Genomic DNA, 20463 nt, shown 5'->3' on the forward strand with positions numbered 1-20463 from the left:
AGAAGAAGAAGAAGAAGAAGAAGAAGAAGAAGAAGAAGAAGAAGAAGAAGAAGAAGAAGAAGAAGAAGAAGAAGAAGAAGAAGAAGAAGAACAGTAGGAAACGAGAGAAAACAAAAAAAAACAAGGTGTAGAGAGAAATGAGAGAATGAAAGACGGAAATGTTTGTGAGGAGGAGGTGATCGCATTTTGGGGAAGCACTGACATGTTGAACGCGAACCGAATGCGCGAATAGAAACAAGGAAATCCGCGCGGAAAATTATTTGGAGCCAGAAACGAAAAAAGAGTTGGAGGAGAGAGGGAGCAGCACAATGTACGGTTTAAAAAATAGTGAAAAAATAGCAAATTAAAAAAAACCGTATACTGTTAAGTTTGAGCTCAATTATCTCGATTCCTGTCAATGATATAAAAAATGTGTTAGATGATAAAATGTTTGTGATATTATGACAAACAATTTATCAGTTGACAACTTTCAAATATCTTCGACACGAACCGAGAGAAATTGATTCAAAGTTAAAAGTAACGTTATTTGCAGAAAAGTGTCTTAACATACTACATTTTTTATTTCAGGAGTGTATCATCGTATTTTCGAAGCTTTTCAAAAATTTTCAATTCAAAATCATTTATTGTCTGAACTAATTCGATATATATATATTTTTTCCAGATCAGACCTTGAGGATTATATGGAGTTGTTAATAGATTTTTGTAACAGAAATTTTGAATTTCAATTGAATGAAATCGAAACTTCGGGATTTAGTCCCAATCAAGTGAATCAGTGAATTTAAAGGGGGACTCCGGTCAAGTTTTTTATTGCATTAAAATGTGTTGAAAGTTATCTATTTTCCTAATATTATTGCGAAAATTTTTTTTAAAAATCCAAATCCCCGAAAAACGCCGTTGAAAAGGAAAACAATTCAAAAAAAGGTGCCACCGAGGGACTAGGATTTTCAGTGAGAAACCTAGGCCACGCGAGCGGCGCGACTTTCTTACCGGACGACTTTTCCGGATTTTTTTTTCACTTTTTCCGACAGGTAAAAAACGTTAAAAAAAACTGTCGGCCTCTTGAAAATAATGCTATCAGGCGCCGTGGCCTAGGTTTCTCACTGCGCGGGAATTCAAATCCTCGTCCCCCGGCGGCACCTTTTTTGAATTTTTTTCATTTTCAACGGCGTTTTTCGGGGATTTCGGATAAAAAAAATTTTTTGCAATAATATTAGGAAAATAGATAACTTTTGAAACATCTTAATACAAAAAAAATTTTTTGTACTACACGAATTAAATTCTCTCAAAATTTTGACGACTATGCAATACTTTGGAAACAGCAAAATTTCAAAATTGAGCATCTTCTATTCGTCTGGTCCAAAAAATCGGAGCTCTGGAAGAGAAACGCCTATGGCCGTGGCCGAAGGTCCCACAGCGAAAACTACAGTAACCAAATATTCGCTGAAAACGGAAAAATCGAGAAAATAATTGATTTTTTTTTCGATTTTTTGCGAAACTTTTAGACCTTTTTAGGGTTTTCAGCAATTTTAAAAATTCTTTTTCGATTTCTTCTGAATTTTTCGTCTGACGAGATGGTGTTCTTGACGGAAGATTACTGTAGATTGCTGTAGAAAACTTTTTAGTTTGTAGTTTTTTTTGCGGTTTTTCTGCATAATTTCAGACAAAAAAAACTATGAACATCGAAAAAAATCTTTGAAAATAGCTGAAAAACCACAAAAGGTCAAAAAATTTTCCCAAAAATTGAATAAAAAATGAGTTTTTATTTTGAAAATTCGAAAAATTTTAGGTTACCGTAGTTTTCGTTGTGGGACCTCTGACCATTCCCAAAAGCTTTTCTCTTCCACAGTTTCAATTTTTTGGACCACAATAATAATTTTTCAAACTAAAGGAATGCCGAAAGAACAAAACCATATACTAGTTCCAAAAATGTTACTTTGTCGAAACAGACATTTTTTGAAAATATTGAAAATCTAGGAGACATTCCCGTCATATTAAAAATGTTCTAGTAGAAAATGAGAAGAAGGTGTGAAAAGAAGATTTAGAATCATAGAAAACGGAACGAAAAGATGACAAGAAGACGTAGAACGGAGGGGAAAAAGTAGAGAAGTGAAATTGGTAAACGGTGAGAGGAAAACGGAAGAAAAACAGAACAAGAAGAACACTTTCAATCGGAGAAAACGAAATTGGCTTTCGCAAGTTTCTGGAAGAAAACGGAATTGGATAGGTTGTCTACATTTGAAAGAATTATAAAAAAGCTGAAAAAATAGCATTTTGGAATTTTTCTCTTCAAGTCCGACTGTCTTAAATGACGTGTGCCATTTCCTGAACAACTTGAAAAATAGAAAGGGATGGTTTCACACCAGAAAAAGGGAACGGTCACTTATTCAGAGAGCATGAGCGAGAGAGTGGGTGAGACGAAGAGACGCAGAGAGAGAATGAGTGTGCACTTTGGATAATCCGACATCGCACACGTCGTTCCACCCTTTTCCAACCCGAAACTTTTTCTGTATACGATGATGGAAAAACGGAAAACAAGGGGAAATCAGACAAAAATGTGTAATAGGGACTGTGTTAGAATATAGGATTCTGGAATAAAAACTATGTACCGTTAAACCTAGAAAGTCTAACTTTTGACTTTGAGACCATATATCTAATTTCCTGTCGAAGATACCAAAAAGTGGTCAACTGACTAAATATTGGTTATAATAACACAAATATTTTGTTAGTTGATCATGTTTTTGTATCTTCTATAGGAAATGAGATATGTGGGCTCAAAGTTGGCCGCTTGGTGGGCGTCCTATAGAGTGTTTACGGTATATGAAGCTTGAAATTGTAGTTCTAAAAGTTTTCTGTTTTAGTGACTCTATTTAAAAACGATACTAGTCAAAACTTGAATGAAATACATTTCGGATAATAAGAAAAAAAAATGCATTTTCCCGATCAAATTTTCGTTTTCTTACAGTTGCCATCTATAGAAATACATGTCTAAAATTGTTCTGAAAGTTTTTCTGTTTCAAAAGTTGTTCAAACTTTTCGATTTCAATAACTCAATGATTCAATCCGTTGTTCTTCCGAAACTCAAACATTTGAATAAATTTTCTGATAAAGAATCAGAAAAGATCCTATTCTTTCTAGAAAGTTTGTGAAAAAATTTAAATTCTTCGCTGGTCCTTCAAAATTTCAGATTTTCGAAGAATGTTGAGATCTGATTTTGAGTAAAACCGATACTGACAACAAAGACACAAAAAAAAATAATAATTGAAAAACACCCAAATTTCAAAAATTGAAAATCGCTATCGTATTTTTTGCTTGGTAAATAGTTTATTTACGGTTTCAAACTTTTTTAAAGATCATTCAATTTTCAAAAGTTCACTGAATCGTGTTTGCCAACGATACACCGGATGAGTTGAACATTCCAATACACCCAAACTTTCATTAAATTTGTCTCATTTCCAGTAAAAGATATTAAAAAGTGGCCAAGTAACACAATTTTTTTGATACTATGATAAACATTTTGTCAGTAGACCGCTTTTTATTATCTTTTACAGAAAATGAGATAAATTGACTCAAAGTTGACAGTGTGTCTATTACAGGGTTCACAATATTGCAAAAACTGAATTCAACTTTAGACATAAAAAACCTCAAAAATTAAAAATCGCTCTGGAATCTTTAGTATTTTTCTGAAGGATTTGTTTTTCTGTTTCAAACATTTTGTTAAGGATTGTTCAATTTCCAAAAAGGTAATCACGATTTGGACAAAAAGTTTAGAAGATGCTCAATTTTCAAATGTTGCTGTTTCCAAAACATTGCACAATCGTCAAATATCTGAGAAAATCAGTTTGAGAAATTCTCGTTTTATCATAGCACCCGGTATAAAATTATAAAAAATGGCAAATCCTCGAAAAACGGTTCAAAAAAGTCAATTTCTGAAAACTTCTAGAATATTCAGGAACGTTTTTTGAATTTTCATGAAAACTAAAAATTCTAGAGCATTTCTAAAATGCCGAAAATGAAAACCAGAGAGTTTTCAGTCTTAGATATTAAAAAACAATTCCAGAACCTTCTAGAACTTTCCAGAAATGGATGAAAACTTCGAATTTTTCGCTAATTGAAGCGATTTTTTGAAGTTTTGCAATTTAAACAAAAACTTATTTGTTGCTATGTGAATTTGAATAGTTTTTACACATTTTAATGCAATAAGAATGTTTGGAAAGAGTCCCCTTCAAACTAAAAGATTCGAAACAAATTGGAAAATTTTGAATTTTCGCTGTTTCCATAGTTTCGTATTGACTTCAAAATTTTGAGAAAAATAATGAAGTTTGAGACAGTGCATGAAGCAAAAAAAACTTCGTAGAAATGAGACACGATCTCAAATCTTGAAATTCCTTTTGAAATCTTGAAAAATTATCAAATAATTATGCATTCAAATGTAACAACAGCATGATACATGGGGCGAAGAGGAGAAGTAAAATTAGTTTGTGGATTCCTCCTTGGGTTGTTGTATTCGGAGAATGTGTCAGTGACATACAAGTGAAGGAAAGAAGAAGGAGAAGAGATGATACTGATATGTATATTCGATTTTCTTTCTCTCTTTTCTTACCGTTGTTCACCGTCCGCCATTCGGAGATTTGCCGACCGGATAACACGGAAAACGAAACGGAAGGGAAACGGATTGGATTGGGAAGAATGGATACGAGAGGGACGGAAAAAGAATAAGAAGAAGAAGACTAATTCCATAAACCGTTATTCTATGTGACAGTCTAACAGACAGAGAGTTCTTGACGGAAATTGACTTAGAATATGTTGAGGAGGGAACTTTTAAGGTCAACAATTAATTATGAATAAGTTTCGAGGCGTTGGCAAGCAACTAGAATAATCTGGAATTTCAGAGTTTCTTTGAAATCAATTCGACTCTTTTGAACTAGTTCCTGATTACATTGGATTGTTGATTGATAAGCAGTGAATTTATCAAAAAATTATGAAACAGAGAAAATTTAATGTCACTTCGAATTTTGTGGAAAAAATCATATTCATGGGTTCAGATATTTATGTCACTTACCTGTTGTTTTTACACAAAACTATTTGAATTACATTTTGAGAACTATAAACTTTCAGATCCTCTCCGTTGTTTTCTAATTTTTTTCTTCTGTTTCTATACAATTCCCTAAAATCAAACAGTAGCCTTTTTTGTTTTTCCCATTGCTATCAAACACTATTACAGAGAATTCGTCGTTAAATTCCACTCCCTTTTCTTTGAGCTCAATTATCTAGATTGCTATGCGAGATATCAAAAATTTGTCAACTGATAAAATATTGGTGATTTTATGATGAAAAATTTATCAGTTGACAACATTTTGGTATCTTTCACAGAAATCGAAATAATTTAGCTCAAAATTGACGTTTTAAGTGGGATTCTAATAGAGGAAATACGGTAAACGGAGGTTCGAGGAAATTTTTTTTCATGTCTCTTCATATTTAAAAAGAATTGGAAAGCTATTCTTGAGAATAAAAAAAACAGGATTATAGATTGGGGAGCACAAGGCATTATTTCAAATTTATGAAACAGAGAAAATGTTATGCTACTCCAATTGTTGGAAAAAATCGTGGTTTATTAAGGATTCGGATATCTCTATGTATTTTTTTTAAGTTTGAAACTATTTGGGAATAAAAATTTGAGAATTTCAAACTTCCACATCTTTTTAATTGTTTCCACATTTTTTATCTTTTTCTTCAAGATGGTTCAAAATTTATACATATTTTGTTTCTAATTGGGCTTTCAACTGTTCTGTACAATAAAATTAAACTGTCCAATAATTCATTGAGATCTTGGACATTTTAAATTTTAACATTCTTTTGATCTGGCTCGACAAGATTTGATATAGCTCCACTCTATACTAGCACCTTCTGCACAATTATCTCGTTTCCTATGAAAGCTATCCAAAATTTGTCAACTGACAAAATGTTACTGATATTAAGTTACTGATGCTTATCAGTTTACAGATTTCTGATATCTCTCCTAGGAACCCAGATAATTGAGCTCAACTAGTTGGCTTTTTCGCGACGTATCTCACATTTCCCGTAACTCCCATAAATTGTTTTCCGTCCGGAAAGAATGTCCTCTGGAAGACAATAAAATACCACCCAGTCAGGAGAAGATCAATCCGCTAGATTATCGGTTTACATGACCTTTGAAGTGAGATTTCTAATGAAATAGTGTTCGGGAAAATTGTTGCAAAGTAAAAAGTCACTAGACACATTTCGAATTGAAATTTTCAATGTTTTGAGTTTGCAAAGCTTAGTGCAGGACTATCACTAAAAATTTCAAAGCCTAAAATTACAGCAAAGCTGAAACAGAAATTTTAAGAAAATACCTAAAAATTATTGGTGTTTTCAAAATTAAACCAAGGACAATTGACAAAAAAGATGTATTATTCTGAGATGGGCGGTCCCACAAGGACATTTTCTATTTTTTTTTCTTCGAGTTTTTTGGTCAACACCTGCGCCTATTTTTTGGCGGGAAAATTTACTTCGAAATCTCCAATTGTGACACTTTGAGAAGATCATTTATTCACACAAAAAGAGTTGGTTATCCCGTATGAAATGAAAAATAATAATTGAATATTTTCAGTTTAGACAGTATATAATTATGAATGAAGGAATTCAATGCTAAAAACAAATGAAAAAACAACTAAAAAAAGGATTTTATTCTAAACGAATTCCGGTTCGACGGCTTGCTCGTGTTGTAGATTTGTGTAGCCAACAGGTGCGGTGCTCATATAGCTCAGTCGTTCACGGTACTTTTTGTACGCCCATAGAACTGAAAAAAATGCGTTGGGAAGAAGTAACATAATTATTTAAAGTAGAAACTTATTTTTCCTGACAAGCAATAGACCACTCACAGTAATGAAAAGTGAAACAGCAAGACAATGATAAAGCTTCGAAACAGTGAAAATATTCAAAAAATCATTATTCTGAAGTTTTCAAAAGCACAATTATGTTAGCATTATCTTGATTATTTTTGACTATAATGAGGAAATCAAGTAATAATTACGATCAGGTTTAGATTTTTTAAATTTCACCATTTACCCTCTTATTTTCCTAAATTTTCCATTTCTAAACTTCTTTTTTCTTTCAAATATCTTATTAAGCTTATTGATTCAACAGTATTTGTTGTTTTTTCAATTGAACGATGTTTAGAAATGTTTGGAAAAAAAAGTGAAATTGAAAGCGATTTGGAGTTTTTGGATATGCTTAAGTTTGAATTCAAACTTTGAGCACATATATCTCATTTCCTGTGAAAGTTATAAAAAAGGTTAACTGATAAAATCTTGGTGATATTATGACAAAATTTTTATCAGTTGACAGATTTTTGATATCTTCTACAGGACCCGAGATATATGATCTCAAAGTAAAAAGTTAGGAGAACCCTTCTATTAGAGACTGTAACTACTGTAACTCACTTCCAACAGCAATCACAAACAAGATGAAGAACTGAAGGAATGATGCTTTGCCACGTGGATTCCTGTTCGTTGTCTTTGTAGCCGTCGCGCTACAGTAATCTTTCCTGATCTCAAAAATACTTTGACCTTCTACTTCTGGTGGTGATGCACATTTTGTTTGGGCCTGAAAGCTTTGATATGTTTAATTAGAGGCTAATTGGAACCAATGAAAGGCTTACCTGATTTATAAAAATGACATCATCGTCTCTAACCAGTTTGACAGTTTCACAATCACAATTCAAAGGATTGTTTGAGATATCAAGACTGGATAATTGAGGGAGGAAGTCCCAGATGTCAGCAGGAATCTGAAATTTTTTATTTTAATTGTTTCAGTTTTTCTTTTTTTCAACACAAGTATTTTACAGTTTTAAAATGATAATAAATAAATGCTCGAGATTTGTAACCATTCACTTTAGTCAGGAAAAATTAACCTTCTGAATCAAGTTTCCAGCCAACATGAGCGCTTTGAGCTCTGTCAAACAACTCCTCGCGAAATTGAATGATTGAATTCGATTGTTTGATACTTCTAGCCTTTTCAGTCCTTTTACCTGAAATCCTTAAATTTGTTTCTGATTGTAACTACCGTAAAAAATGTAATAGAAGAGTCCCACACTGTTTGAGCTTTTGTATCTCAATTCATGTGCAAGATGTCAACAATCAGTCTACTAATAAAATGTTTGTTACATTATGATAAACAATTTATCAGTTGACAACTTTTTCATATCTTCGACAGGAATCGAGAAAAATTGGTTCAAAGTTAGGGAACCTTCTATTACAGGTTTACAGTTCACTCTCGTACCCCACAAAACGTTTTCGGATAAATTTCATCGATTCTATTTTTGTTCAACTCGATTTTTGACAAATGGGTGAAACTATTTTTGGAATGGAAAAAGTTTCGGAGCATGTCCGCTTTGTCTTCAGCATTTCCATCCAGCGCGTCATCCATTTCGATGAGTTCCAGTCTGAAAAAAAATCATGTTTCAGGGAAAATGTTTGAATTGTTCAAGTCATTCAGAAGGGATTTCAACATTAATGGTTTTTTATATTTTAACTTTCATTCGGTCTTCCTTTTTGCGAAAATGGTTTATTTACATTTTTGGAAACTTCTAGAGGTTTTCGGAATCTTTTTTTTGAATTACCGCCAAAACTTAAAATTCTAGGTCATTTCTAGAAAAAAAATAAGAAAATAGGAATTTTCAGTTTTTGTGGGGGGGGGGGGGGTTTCAAAAAATCAATAAGTTTCTAGAAGTTGGACGGTTTCTGAGATTCAAGCCACAGAGAAAAGCTTTACTGCACATCATTTCAAGCATGATTACATAATTTTTCATTGAAACATTTTTTTTGAATTTCTCGGTATAGAATGCCGAATTGTGTGTTCACAAAGTATCAAAAAGTACCAAAAACCCTAAAATATTTATATAACAGTCGGTTTGCGCCTCTTCGGGGCTGAACCTCCTGGGCTCCGATTACAGTACCCTTAATTTTATAAAGATGTCCCGTCACTTTTTACGGGCTATCTTTTTCAATATTCGAATTTGGAAATTTAGAAGTTCAGAGCTCCGAAAAATTCATGATTCTGAATCTATTTCAGATTTCGTCATTTCGGATATTAAGATATTCGGATATTTTAGAATCTGGAAATACAAAAATGAGGAAATCAAATCTCTGAGTTTGAATTCAATTTATGAAGTTCCGAACTACGTAAATTAATGTTTTAAAGGTGGGGAGACATGAAAAAAATAATATTCTCGATATTCCGTCTTAATATGCCCCCTCGAGGAGTTGAACTTGTGGGGGCGAGGATTGAGGGTGCGGCGCCGCTACCGACTGAGCCACGCGGGCAAAGAGAAAACGGCCGCCCGATTGCACACATAAAGGCGAGGACGACAGCTGTACGCAGAGTTACATTAAGCGTTGTACACTGTCACGGTAGAATGCATACCCTAGCTACAAAAATCCTACGAAAAATCTCCTGTCCCCCCACCTTTAATATTCTGAAATCGGAATTTCTGAATTCCAAAGTATCAGTCATTCAGAATTTTGAAAAATTTGAAAAATAGAAGACTCGAAAACTTGAGAAGTTAGAAATGCAGAAAATGTGAAGGTTTGGAGATTTAGAACTTTCCGTGTTTACAATTCCCTAACTTTTAGGTTTCCGGATTTCTGGATTTCCTTGTTTTTCGAAATTCACAAAATATATATACTCGGAAATTTCTGTATTGAAAATCTTAGAGATTTGGTAGTTCGCACGTCCGAAAATTCAGAAACTAATAGTGAGAAGATTCAAAGTCCAAAGTTCTAAATCGTCGAAAATCCAAACATCGATACATCGAAGTCCCAGAATTGTGAAAACAGGAACTTCGTAAAGAATTTTCTGAGTATAATACAGTGTTCGGAATCATTTAGACAGATTCTTATTCATTTCTACGCTCTGTTTGAAAACCAAAAAAAGAACTTCCACAGGTCGGACTCGAACCCGCACCGCGCGGGCAAAAATGTAGTGCGCTAACTACCGCACCACACGGTCACTACAGGGAGGATGGGAGAAATGGCGTACACGTGTGTCGGATTTCTTCCCCCTTTCTCTCTCGCTCTCTCCCATCGTCCTCTCTGCCCACCACGCTTTACTGTAGTGAAACCAAGGGACATCTCCAGAAGACTTCAAAATCGAAACTTCGAGAATAGAAAAGTGCGGGCCTAAACTAATAAAAATTTCTGATTCGCCTGTCCAGGTTTCAGCTCAATCGGTTAACTTTGAATGGGTTAACAGTCACGCGACATACATCCTTACATACGGAATTTGGTGAATGTTATTAGTAATGAAATGATAATGATGATATATTTTTGATACTCTGTGAATCAAATAGATTTCTTTCGTTTATTAAAAACACGAAATCCTCACTTTTCTAGTGCCTGGAATGGATCCGGTTGAGCATGTGAGATCTGATTGTTCGACAAATACAAAAATTGGACGTTCCGAATTTTATCGAACCCGCGTCTTCCGATTCTTGTCAGATGATTGTCAGTAGCGTTGAGAAGAGTCAATGCGGAAAAGGTGATATCTGAAATTTTTCGAAAAGAGAATTATAATTGAAAACTAAAACTTACCATTTGGGAGGAGATCATCTGTTAAATCGAGTTCCGCTTGATGGATATGTAATGTGTCGATATTTGAATAGGTTTTACCCTGAAAATAGAGAAATTTCAGAAATTTTTTGTAACACTGTGTGGATTAAAAGTGACATTTTTTAAACTGTTATTAATTGACTGAAACGGTGAAAATCCACAAAGCCCGTTTGAAAAATCTTTAAAACTTCCAGTGTTCTTTTAAAGTTTAAGAATTCGTTAAATATTCCAGTCTAAAAAACCCAAATATCGTACAACCTGTAATAGAAGGGACCCTAACTTTCAACTTTGAGCCAATTTATTTCGGTTCCTGTCAAAGATATGAAAAAGCTGTCGACTGATAAATTTTTTACCACAATCCAAAGATTTCATCAGTTGAAACAATTTCAATATGTTGCATAGGAATCATGAAAATTTTGATCAAAATTGACAGTATGGGGCCCCTCTATTGCAGGTTTTACAGTAATTAACATTTTTGAAAACCCAGAAAAACTTTAATCAGCCAATTAAAACTAACCGGTTTCAATTCATGAAGTGAGTTCTTCCCCCGACACGTCATTTCGTATGATTCCTGACGACATGATCCTGCAAAAAAAATTCTGTTTCATTCCGGAAATATTCTAAGCTTTTTGATTCATTTTCAGTCCTGGAGCTAGAAAGGCGAAAAATTGTTATCTGTGAATAATCCCCTCTTATACTTTTTTTCATACTTGCAACGGGCCGGGCCGGGCTTTTTTCAAAATTTCCAAGGCCCGGCCCGGATTTTCGGAAAAAGGTTTTCTGTCTTTTCATAAATTTTTTTGGGGTCAACAGAAAAAAAATGGACGATTTTTCTGACAAGAAAAAATTTTCAAGATAAGAGTGTCCTGATTTTGCAAGTATGCTTTTTCCCCCGTGAGCATGAAATCAATTCTATATTGATTCAAAATAAAATATTTCTTCTCTTTTTTTCATATTTTTATCTTCTATCTTTTCTATTTTAAACCCTCTATCATCATTTCGGAACACGGAAATTCCGATGAAAAAATGATGATGGGTGGGGAGAAGAAAGATGATAGCGAGAGAGTGTGTGAGATGAAGAGACGCAGAGAGTGAGAGATGAATGATGGATGATTTCTCGTTCAGTTTATGCGGTGAAGCGATCGAGAGACACCGCATGCAAGTTGGTTGGAAAAAAAAATAGATGAGTTTGTTAGAAAGTTGATGGAGAAGGAAGAGAGATTCTAGAAGTTTCTACACTAGGGTAAGAAGTTTAAAAAATCAATGGTTAAGGATCACCTGGGAAGGATTGATGAGCAGATGGACACCTGTCCGGAGAAAAATCCAAAAAAATTCGGTTTCAAATTTTTCTTAAGTTTCCAAGTTTTAAATGTTTTTCAATGCACCCTCTATTAGTCAAATAACCAAAAAGAATAAAGAATAAAGATCTTGTTTAACAAATTATATACAAAAAAGGAAATATTAAAAATATGTCAACTGATAAAATGTATATGTTATTATGATAAAAAATTTATCAGTTGACAACTTTTTTTAAATTTTTGGCAGGAAGCGAGATAAATTGGCGCGGAGTTGGAGGTTAGGATGCCCTTCTATTACAGGTATCACGGTGTTTTGTAACTATCTGATATTTCTCTTTTCACCCAATCAAATATTGAAAGGTTTCCCTTTTCCCAAGTTTCCTTCCCATTCACCAAAAATCAGACACAAAGCAAGCGGAGGACCCATCAATTTTCCACGTCATAAATCAAGTAAATCCAATGTGTATTACAACCAGCTACACCGGTTTCAATTGAAAATCGAATTCCCGGATTCGATAGAAAAAAATCTATATGTTTGACTTTTCAGACATGTTTTCCCTTCAAAACTCTGTGAAAAGGATCCGACAGGTTTTTGGAGAGCCAATTATCTTTTTTTTTTTGATTTTCATACGTACTTACGTACATCGCATCGGATATCGAGATAATCAAAACTAGTTAAAAAAGACTTTCAAACTGTAAATGTTTTTTTCAGGAACTCAAAAATCCTATATTGATTGTACCGGAATTTTACATTAAATTTTAGGAATGTTGTCTGAAAACTAACATTGGAAAAAAGAATGGTTGAATCTTTAAAGATTGAGAAACACTGCAAATTTTAAAGTTAAAAACCTTTACGAACGAGACAATACTGTGCATTGAATATAAAAAAGTTCATAAGGTACTGGAAACAGACAAAACTTTGCGATTTCAAAAAATTCTGAATGTCCAATAAATTCAAGTTTCTGAACAAAAATTTGACTATAAAAGCAAATTTTGTTTCAGAATAGTTCAGAAATTTTCAGAAGCTTTGATCTCTTTTGTAAAATACTGTTTTTTTTCTGATTTCAGTTTTTGTTGTTCACGATCTCAATCCACTAAACTAATTGCTAAAAAAAAAGAAAAAAAAAGAAAACTTTTAGAATTTCAAATATTACTCCTTCACAATTAGTGTTTGGTATCTCTTTCAAAGCAACCTTTTACAAAATTCAAAAGTAAAAATGAATTGACTTCTAACCTATTTGAATGATGGATATAATACATATTTTTGGTGTTTCACAATGTTTTAGAAATTAACTTTAAAAAATTGTATTCGATAACATCCAGTAATCGTATCAAGATTTTTTTAAATAAAAATGAATTCTTCACTTTCAAAATAAAAAAATAATAAAGAAATACTGTAACTCACTCTGAACCAACTGCGTTCAGAAATTTGACTATGAAAAACATTTTGTTAAAAGTTAGTTCAGAAATTTTTCAGAAGCTTCTGCCTAATTTTTTTTATATAATGATAATTGTAAAGAAAAGAATTGTTAATTATATAACTGAAGATAGAAACAAGTTTTTTTTTTGCAAGAAAGTTGTGAAGAGTGATATGTAATTGACTTAGAATTGAAAAATCGTAAAGTTTAAACATTTTTCATATTTACTGTTTCAGGGAAGTGTTAGCATTTGAATCATCATATCCTCACTATTGACTTGGATCTCTATCCAACGAATTTTGCACACTAAAAAAGTAAAAATAAACGGAATTTTAGCTTCTGTTTCACAAGGTTGTAGACAAATTTGCATATGTTACCATTAACTTTAAAAGTAGCATTTAGCCATACATGGTCAGAATCATTTTTTTGTAAAACTGAGGTTGCAAATTAAAAAAAAGTCTAATTGGACTACTGTAACTCACCCTGCGCATCTACTGCATCGAGACAGAGCCCGCTGACCAATAAAACCACAACTAGCACCTTTTCGATCATAGTAGTGGCTCGTCTGTGAGTTGAGATGACAAGCCGGTGAGGCCTCAACTCACACGGGAAACCGAGAGTATTGCGGGAACAAAAGTCTCTCTCTCTCTCCTGTGTGGGGTTTTGTCTGCTTCTCTGTCACTCTCTCTCATCAATCCGCACTATTTTTATCCTTTCTCTTTTTTTTCTCCGACGACGCCCCGCGCAACTTTCTCGCGTCTCACTGTTACACTACTATGACCTTTATCTCTACGTCTCTCTAGATTTTATACTATTTCCTTTTTACTGATATCCGGGTGATAAGGGTCATATAATTGATTGTTGTGTCGTCAGAAAATGTTTATTCGTTTATCACAGAAAGGGTTTCTACTCGGTGTTGAATTGAGAGGTAAAATGGGACCCGTCGGGGTAAAATTAAGTGATAAGAGGAACAAGTAAAAGAAATGGGAAAAGGAAAATGAATAAGAAATTAAAATTTTCAAAATGTACAGATAAATTTAACAAAGAAAGACATCAGTGAGGTGCCTCCATAGACACATATGCCGGATTACTGTAGCTCGCTGAGCTCACTGTGGATCCATTTGGAGTTGGAGTAGGGGGCTCAATAGTCACTACAACATGGTTAGGGCTCCCACCACTAACACGAGAGTTCCTTGGAGTTGTTGGATGAGGTTGCTCATCGTTTTGTCCTGGTTCATCTTCTTCAACTGGATTGTCTGGACGATGAGTTTGGGAGTGGGTGTTAGATACTGCAGAAACACCGACCTGGAATATGGATTATGTTGATTTTGACAACTGATATATTTCTAGATTTGACGATATTCCTAGATTTGAATCCTAATTTTTAATTCTGGAATTGTTATAGATTGTACCACCAGTATGCAAATTAAGCCAATCTGGAATACGATTGTTGTTGACTATTTTTTGGATGGATTTGTTGCCGGTGAACTGAATACTAGGAAAAACTTTAAATTAATAAACATTTTGAAACGGGAAGTTTTGATCAATTCAAAAATTCTGAAGATAACATATTTGGTTGCAAGGTGATACCTACTTCTCCAACATTGAAAACTTCATCTACATGTAAGGATAATCAGTTTAAAGGGGGGACCCCAACCGCCAATTACCCTCGCCGCTTGATGCGCGAACTTTATCTATTTTCCGAATATTATTGCGAAAAAATTCAAAAAAAAATCCGAAATTCCCAAAAAACGCCGTTGAAAAGGAAGAAAATTCAAAAAAAAAAGGTGCCGCCGGGGGACGAGGATTTTCAGTGAGAAACCTAGGCCACGGCAGCGGGCGCCTTTCCTATGTGGCAAATTTTCCGGATTTTTTTCAATTTCATGTCCGGCAGGTAAAAAACGTAAAAAACCACTGTCGGCTACTTGAAAAAAAGGCTGTCAGGTGCCGTGGCCTAGGTTTCTCACTGAAAATCCTCGTCCCCCGGCGGCACCTTTTTTTGAATTTTCTTCCTTTTCAACGCCGTTTTTCGGGGATTTCGGATTTTCTTTGAATTTTTTCGCAATAATATTTGAAAAATAGATAAATTTTAACACATTTTAATGCAATAAACATTTCTGGTCGGAGTCCCCCTTTAAGAATGGGAAAGATTCAAAAACTTCGATACAGTAGCTTCGATGTTTAAACAGTATTAGGGTACAATGGTATAAATTAAAAAATTTTAAAGGAATTTTCTGTTGCTTTTTTCCAGCTGTTTTGTACAAGCCAGTGAATAATTGATCGAATTCTCAAGGACAGCAAAATTTCAGTTTTTGTTTCGCATCATTCAATCACTAACAAGGTTCACATGAAGCTACAACATCACCATTGGCACTACAGTAACAACTTCCCCATCAGACGTGCCAAGCAGTCTGCGTCTCTCAACATCACGTGCTCTCTCGCACCCACAGAAGGAGCGCTCCATCGCACAATGTTCTACAGGACCAGCGGCAAAGGAGACTCACCAACCGCCAAGCAGGAGCAGACACACTCTCTCATAACTCTATACTCCCTCCCTTCCTTGTCTCTGCGTCTCTAACTTCCTTTATCACTGATCTATTGTCATCATATTCCAGTCAGTAGTCCCTTCTGCATTCGTGTAGAGAGGTCGCTCCTTCCTTCGCTCCCCCTTATTCACTAACTTCTACTGTATCCTTCTGGGATCTCTGTTGCCCAGCTAGTGTCAATAAACACGTTGTGAACCAATCCACTGTAAACTACCATCTCAACAAAAGGAGCCAAGGGTTGCATAGCAGTCACGGTTCGCTAGGAGTGTATGCTCATCACAACTCAATCCCTAACCGCGACAGTTTTACTTTATAATTTTGAGATTCTAGGGAAAGTCTAATCGAAATTTTTAACCAGGTTCTCTAAACTTCAGTAAATGGTGAAACAGAAAAATTATGTACCATTTTTTACTAATTTTCGACTTTTTCAAAACGTTACACAATCTATCAATGAATTTATCTAATTCGGGAGAATGGCTAAAAATGCGTTTTACTTTAAAATTTTCAGAAAAAAAAACCTATCTAGCACAAAACCTGTAATACAAGAGCCCTCACTAACTTTTAGCTTCGATCCTATTTATCTCGGTTCCTGTCGAAGATATAAAAAAGTTGTCAACTGAAGAATTGTTTATCATAATATCACAAAAATTTTATCCGTTGACAGTTTTTTTATAGTTTTCACAGGAATTTCGATTATTGAGCTCAAAGTTGACAGTGTGGGGGCCCTTCTTTTACTATCTCTTAGCTTTGATCCAGTTTTTCTCGGTTCCTCTGAAAGATATAAAGAAGTTGTCAACTGAAAAATTGTTTATCATAATAAAACTAACAATTTATTAGTTAATACATTTTTGATATCTTGCATAGGAATTGAGATAATTGAGCTCAAACTTGTCAGTGTGTTACAGGGTTTACGGTCTACTTTTTCGAAAAAAAAACTGTTTATTCTTGAAGTTTTTTGGAACTTTTTATCAATTGCAAGTTTTTCTAAAACTAATGAATCTTATTGACGCTCAAACGAACGTTTTGCAAATTTTACTAATCATCAATTTCTAAAGAACAGGGATATTCACAGACGACGACTTCCCATTGAAATTGTTTTATGCTAAATGTGACAACAATTATAAACTTTTTGTAACAGTAATTTTTGCAATTTGCAACAACTCTAAAATCACTTACCCTTGCTCCTCGCTTTCGATTCGTCATATACCGATATGTGGTTTGACCAACTTGAACTGAAAAATCACAAGATTTCAGCTTAGAAGTACGGTGGAGCGCATTAACTTACATAAACGGAAATGAAAATGGAGCAAATGACATGTTGTCATCGTTAGAACTCCATACACTATAATGCACAGAATCATTGAAAACACCCATAGAACTTTCCGCCAATCTGCTGGATTTGTTCAAGGTTTTAAAAGAATTCCTAATTCATTTTTCTTTTACCTTTATCTTCCATAGTTTTCAAAAAAGTAACTTCATCAAACGCTATCCATCTGATGAAAACGTACCAGACCAGTACCCATGCATAAATGGAAAACACATTGACGCAGCTAACCAACACGACAAATGGCCTGCAAACAATTGTTTTATATACGACAAGAGAGGCGAAAGAATTTGTCGCATCGGTGGTTCAGTGGTAGAATGCTCGCCTGCCACGCGGGCGGCCCGGGTTCGATTCCCGGTCGATGCAATTCTTTTTTGAAGTTTTTTTTGTAATACTTACTTGTAATTTTTTCCTCCTATACAATTATTGAGCCAAACACAATGATGATCGAATTCATCAATACAAAAGTTGCATCGTTTGCAATGCTTTGTCTCTGTTTGTGTTTTACATTGACAAATTGCACAGAACGAATTTGATATTACATGTTTTCCAGGTTCCGCTCTGTATGGTTTTCTTTTAAAATCTGAAAAAGGGAAAGTTTTGGTATACTGTAGGACCGTCTCACTTTCATATTTGACTTTTTGTTTGAGTTCGTCTGATGCTGCTTCATACCAAGACATGTATATTACTTGTACATAAATGATTGCATACATTATTGGAATTGCTGAAAAGATTTCAGATTTTCTTTTGACGTCAATAGCTAAAAATTGCCTGCTGATTTTAAATTATTTTTGGTTTCTGATCGAATTTCTAGATTTTTTTGGATTGCTCATATTTGGTTTATTGAACTGCTAATGAGGAAATTTTTAAATATTTTTTTTGTGTGATTCACCACAACTAGAAACTCCAACTTCCACTCCACTGCACATTTTCATTATAATCAAAAAATTTTGGAAATTTTAAAAAATATCAAATGATGTGAGATTTCAAATATTGTTTTCTCTAGCTTTAATTGTAGGTGATAATTTGTCCTTTTTTCAAAAATTTCAGTATTACTTTCCTGTGAAAACATGATTTCATAAATGTTTCATGTTTAATGAATTATCTGAAATACCAAAAATTTGATTTTTTGAACCTTTTGATGATGTGTAATTATAGCTTTAAAAGTGCTTATAAGCTATAAAGCTTATGGGTTACTGTAAGTTGAAAAATATATATTTTCCTGTTCTGTGACACTAGACATCACACAAAAAGGAGCACACGACACTGTCTGAATTTTTTGAAGTCTCTGGAAATTTTGCAGCGGGTTTTGTGTTCTTTCTTTTTATGATCTGTGTAAATCGGCTATTTTGACTGTCAAGTAGGGTTTCCATGCGGGTAGCGATATACCCACCCGTACCCGCAGCTACCCGTACCCGCCCGTACCCGTACCCGCTTGCTACCCGGAAACTTTTTGTGTTTGCAAACAATGCGCCCCACTTACCGACAATTCGCGCGCATTTTCGGTTTCTTTCCGAAACAAATTTGTCCATTTTTACTGATTGGTGAATTTTTATACCTGAATTATTTTTATATTAATTTTAGAAACTATTATCTACACCAATAAGCGACAAAAACTGTCAAAAAATCATCTTTAAAAAAGTTAATCGAAGTGTCGGCAGGTTGTGCGCATTGTCTGCAAACACAAAAAGTTCCGTGTAGCAAGCGGGCGGGTAGCTGGCGGGTACGGGTACGGGCAGGTAGCAGCTACCCGTTCGATACCCGCCCGTCATGGAAAACCTACTGTCAAGGTCACAAAACGAGGAGTTTCAAAAAATCTCGTATTAGTAAACTATTTGAAACTGAAAAAAAAACTAAATGTTCTCAAACTTTGATTTTCGCACCCAACTATTTTCCTATACGTTTCTTTCCCTTCTGACTCACTTCACATATGTTGTAGTCTTAACGAAAAAATTAAGAAATTTTCAAAAAAAAATCTGATTTTTCAATTTTTGAGCGTTTCCGAGGCTAAACCTATGGAGTACTGTATATTCTATAGAAAAGAAAACGGTGTTGATTTCCTAGTTTTCCCCCCACGCCTATTTCAGTACCAAAATCAGATTCTAGGAAAATGTTGAAAGTTTGAGTGGTCTTTGTTTGAAATTGTATTGTTTATTTTTTTCTGAATTTTGTTCAGAAAGTTTTTTATTTTTCGTTAAGACTACAATATATGCACAGCGCGTCAGAAGGGAAGGAAACGTCTAGAAAAATAGTCGAAGTCTGAAGAAAAAGTTTGAGAACTTTTAGACTTTTTTCAGTTTCAAAAAGTTCACTAATTCAAGATTTTTTTGAAATTCTTCGATTGTTGATTTGTGTAGCCAATTTACACATAATACAAACAAAGAATAGAAAACCAAAATTTCCAGAGACTTCGAAAAATTCAGACAGTCTCATAATCTATTTTTTTTTAGAAATTCCCCACCCGCAACCGAATTACCGTAATAGAATGCCCTCTCCCAAATCGCCAACTTTGAACCCATAGATCTCGTTTTCTGCGAAAGATATCAAAAAGTGGTCAATGGACAATATGTTTATCTTGATGCCAATATTATTTTGTCAGTAAACCATTTTTCAATATCTGTTACAGGAATCGAGATAAATTGTCTTAAAGCTAAAAGTTAAGGAGCGTTTTATTAGACCGTTTCGCAATTTTTTTTCTTTCCCTTCCACTTTTAAATGTGAGGAACATGTAAATAAATTTCTCGAAAATTTCCGGAATCTAATTTTTCATTCAGACTCTAATGTTCATTTGATTTGACAACATTTAAAATGGTGTATTTGGTATAAATTGAATAATTCATGTAGAACCCGGAAAATAAGTCCAATGAAACGGCAAAAACATTTATTTCTCAAAAGTTGAATTTTCAAAGTTCTTCCCTCTTTCAAATTGAAATAATTAATCAAAAGAAAAATGTCTTCAAAATATATGTAGGCGAAAATTATAAATCATCTAAAATCGTATAATTTTTTTAGAGAGACAAACATGTTTTATTTTAAAGGGGGACTCCGACCAAAAATTTTTATTGCATTAAAATGTTTTAAAAGTTATCTATTTTCCTAATATTATTGCAAAAAAATTTAAAAGAAATCCGAAATCCCCGAAAAACGCCGTTGAAAATGAAAAAAATTCAAAAAAGGTGCCGCCGGGGGACGAGGATTTGAATTCCCGCGCAGTGAGAAACCTAGGCCACGGCGCCTGAAAGCATTATTTTC

General features: G+C 34.1%; 2 protein-coding genes and 1 non-coding gene across 3 annotated transcripts; 1 reads left to right on the top strand and 2 right to left on the bottom strand.

Annotated features, from left to right (window-relative positions):
• Positions 1–6707: 6707 nt before the first annotated feature.
• Cbr-lron-8 lies at positions 6708–13893 on the bottom strand (the record flags this gene model as incomplete). Its single annotated transcript, XM_002640277.2, has 10 exons — positions 6708–6817; positions 7461–7623; positions 7679–7804; positions 7931–8047; positions 8299–8461; positions 10402–10561; positions 10608–10686; positions 11143–11210; position 13329; positions 13870–13893. 10 exons carry the CDS (start codon positions 13891–13893, stop codon positions 6708–6710), a joined length of 1011 nt encoding a protein of 336 aa, XP_002640323.2.
• Positions 13894–14394: 501 nt separating this feature from the next.
• CBG12872 lies at positions 14395–17924 on the bottom strand (the record flags this gene model as incomplete). Its single annotated transcript, XM_002640278.2, has 6 exons — positions 14395–14646; positions 17064–17119; positions 17173–17280; positions 17331–17458; positions 17611–17794; positions 17837–17924. 6 exons carry the CDS (start codon positions 17922–17924, stop codon positions 14395–14397), a joined length of 816 nt encoding a protein of 271 aa, XP_002640324.2.
• CBG28153 lies at positions 17507–17577 on the top strand. Its single transcript has one exon. It is a non-coding gene (tRNA).
• Positions 17925–20463: the final 2539 nt, after the last annotated feature.

Source organism: Caenorhabditis briggsae (genome assembly GCF_000004555.2).
Source record: "Caenorhabditis briggsae complete genome, chrI, whole genome shotgun sequence".
NCBI classification, from domain to species: Eukaryota; Metazoa; Nematoda; class Chromadorea; order Rhabditida; family Rhabditidae; genus Caenorhabditis; species Caenorhabditis briggsae.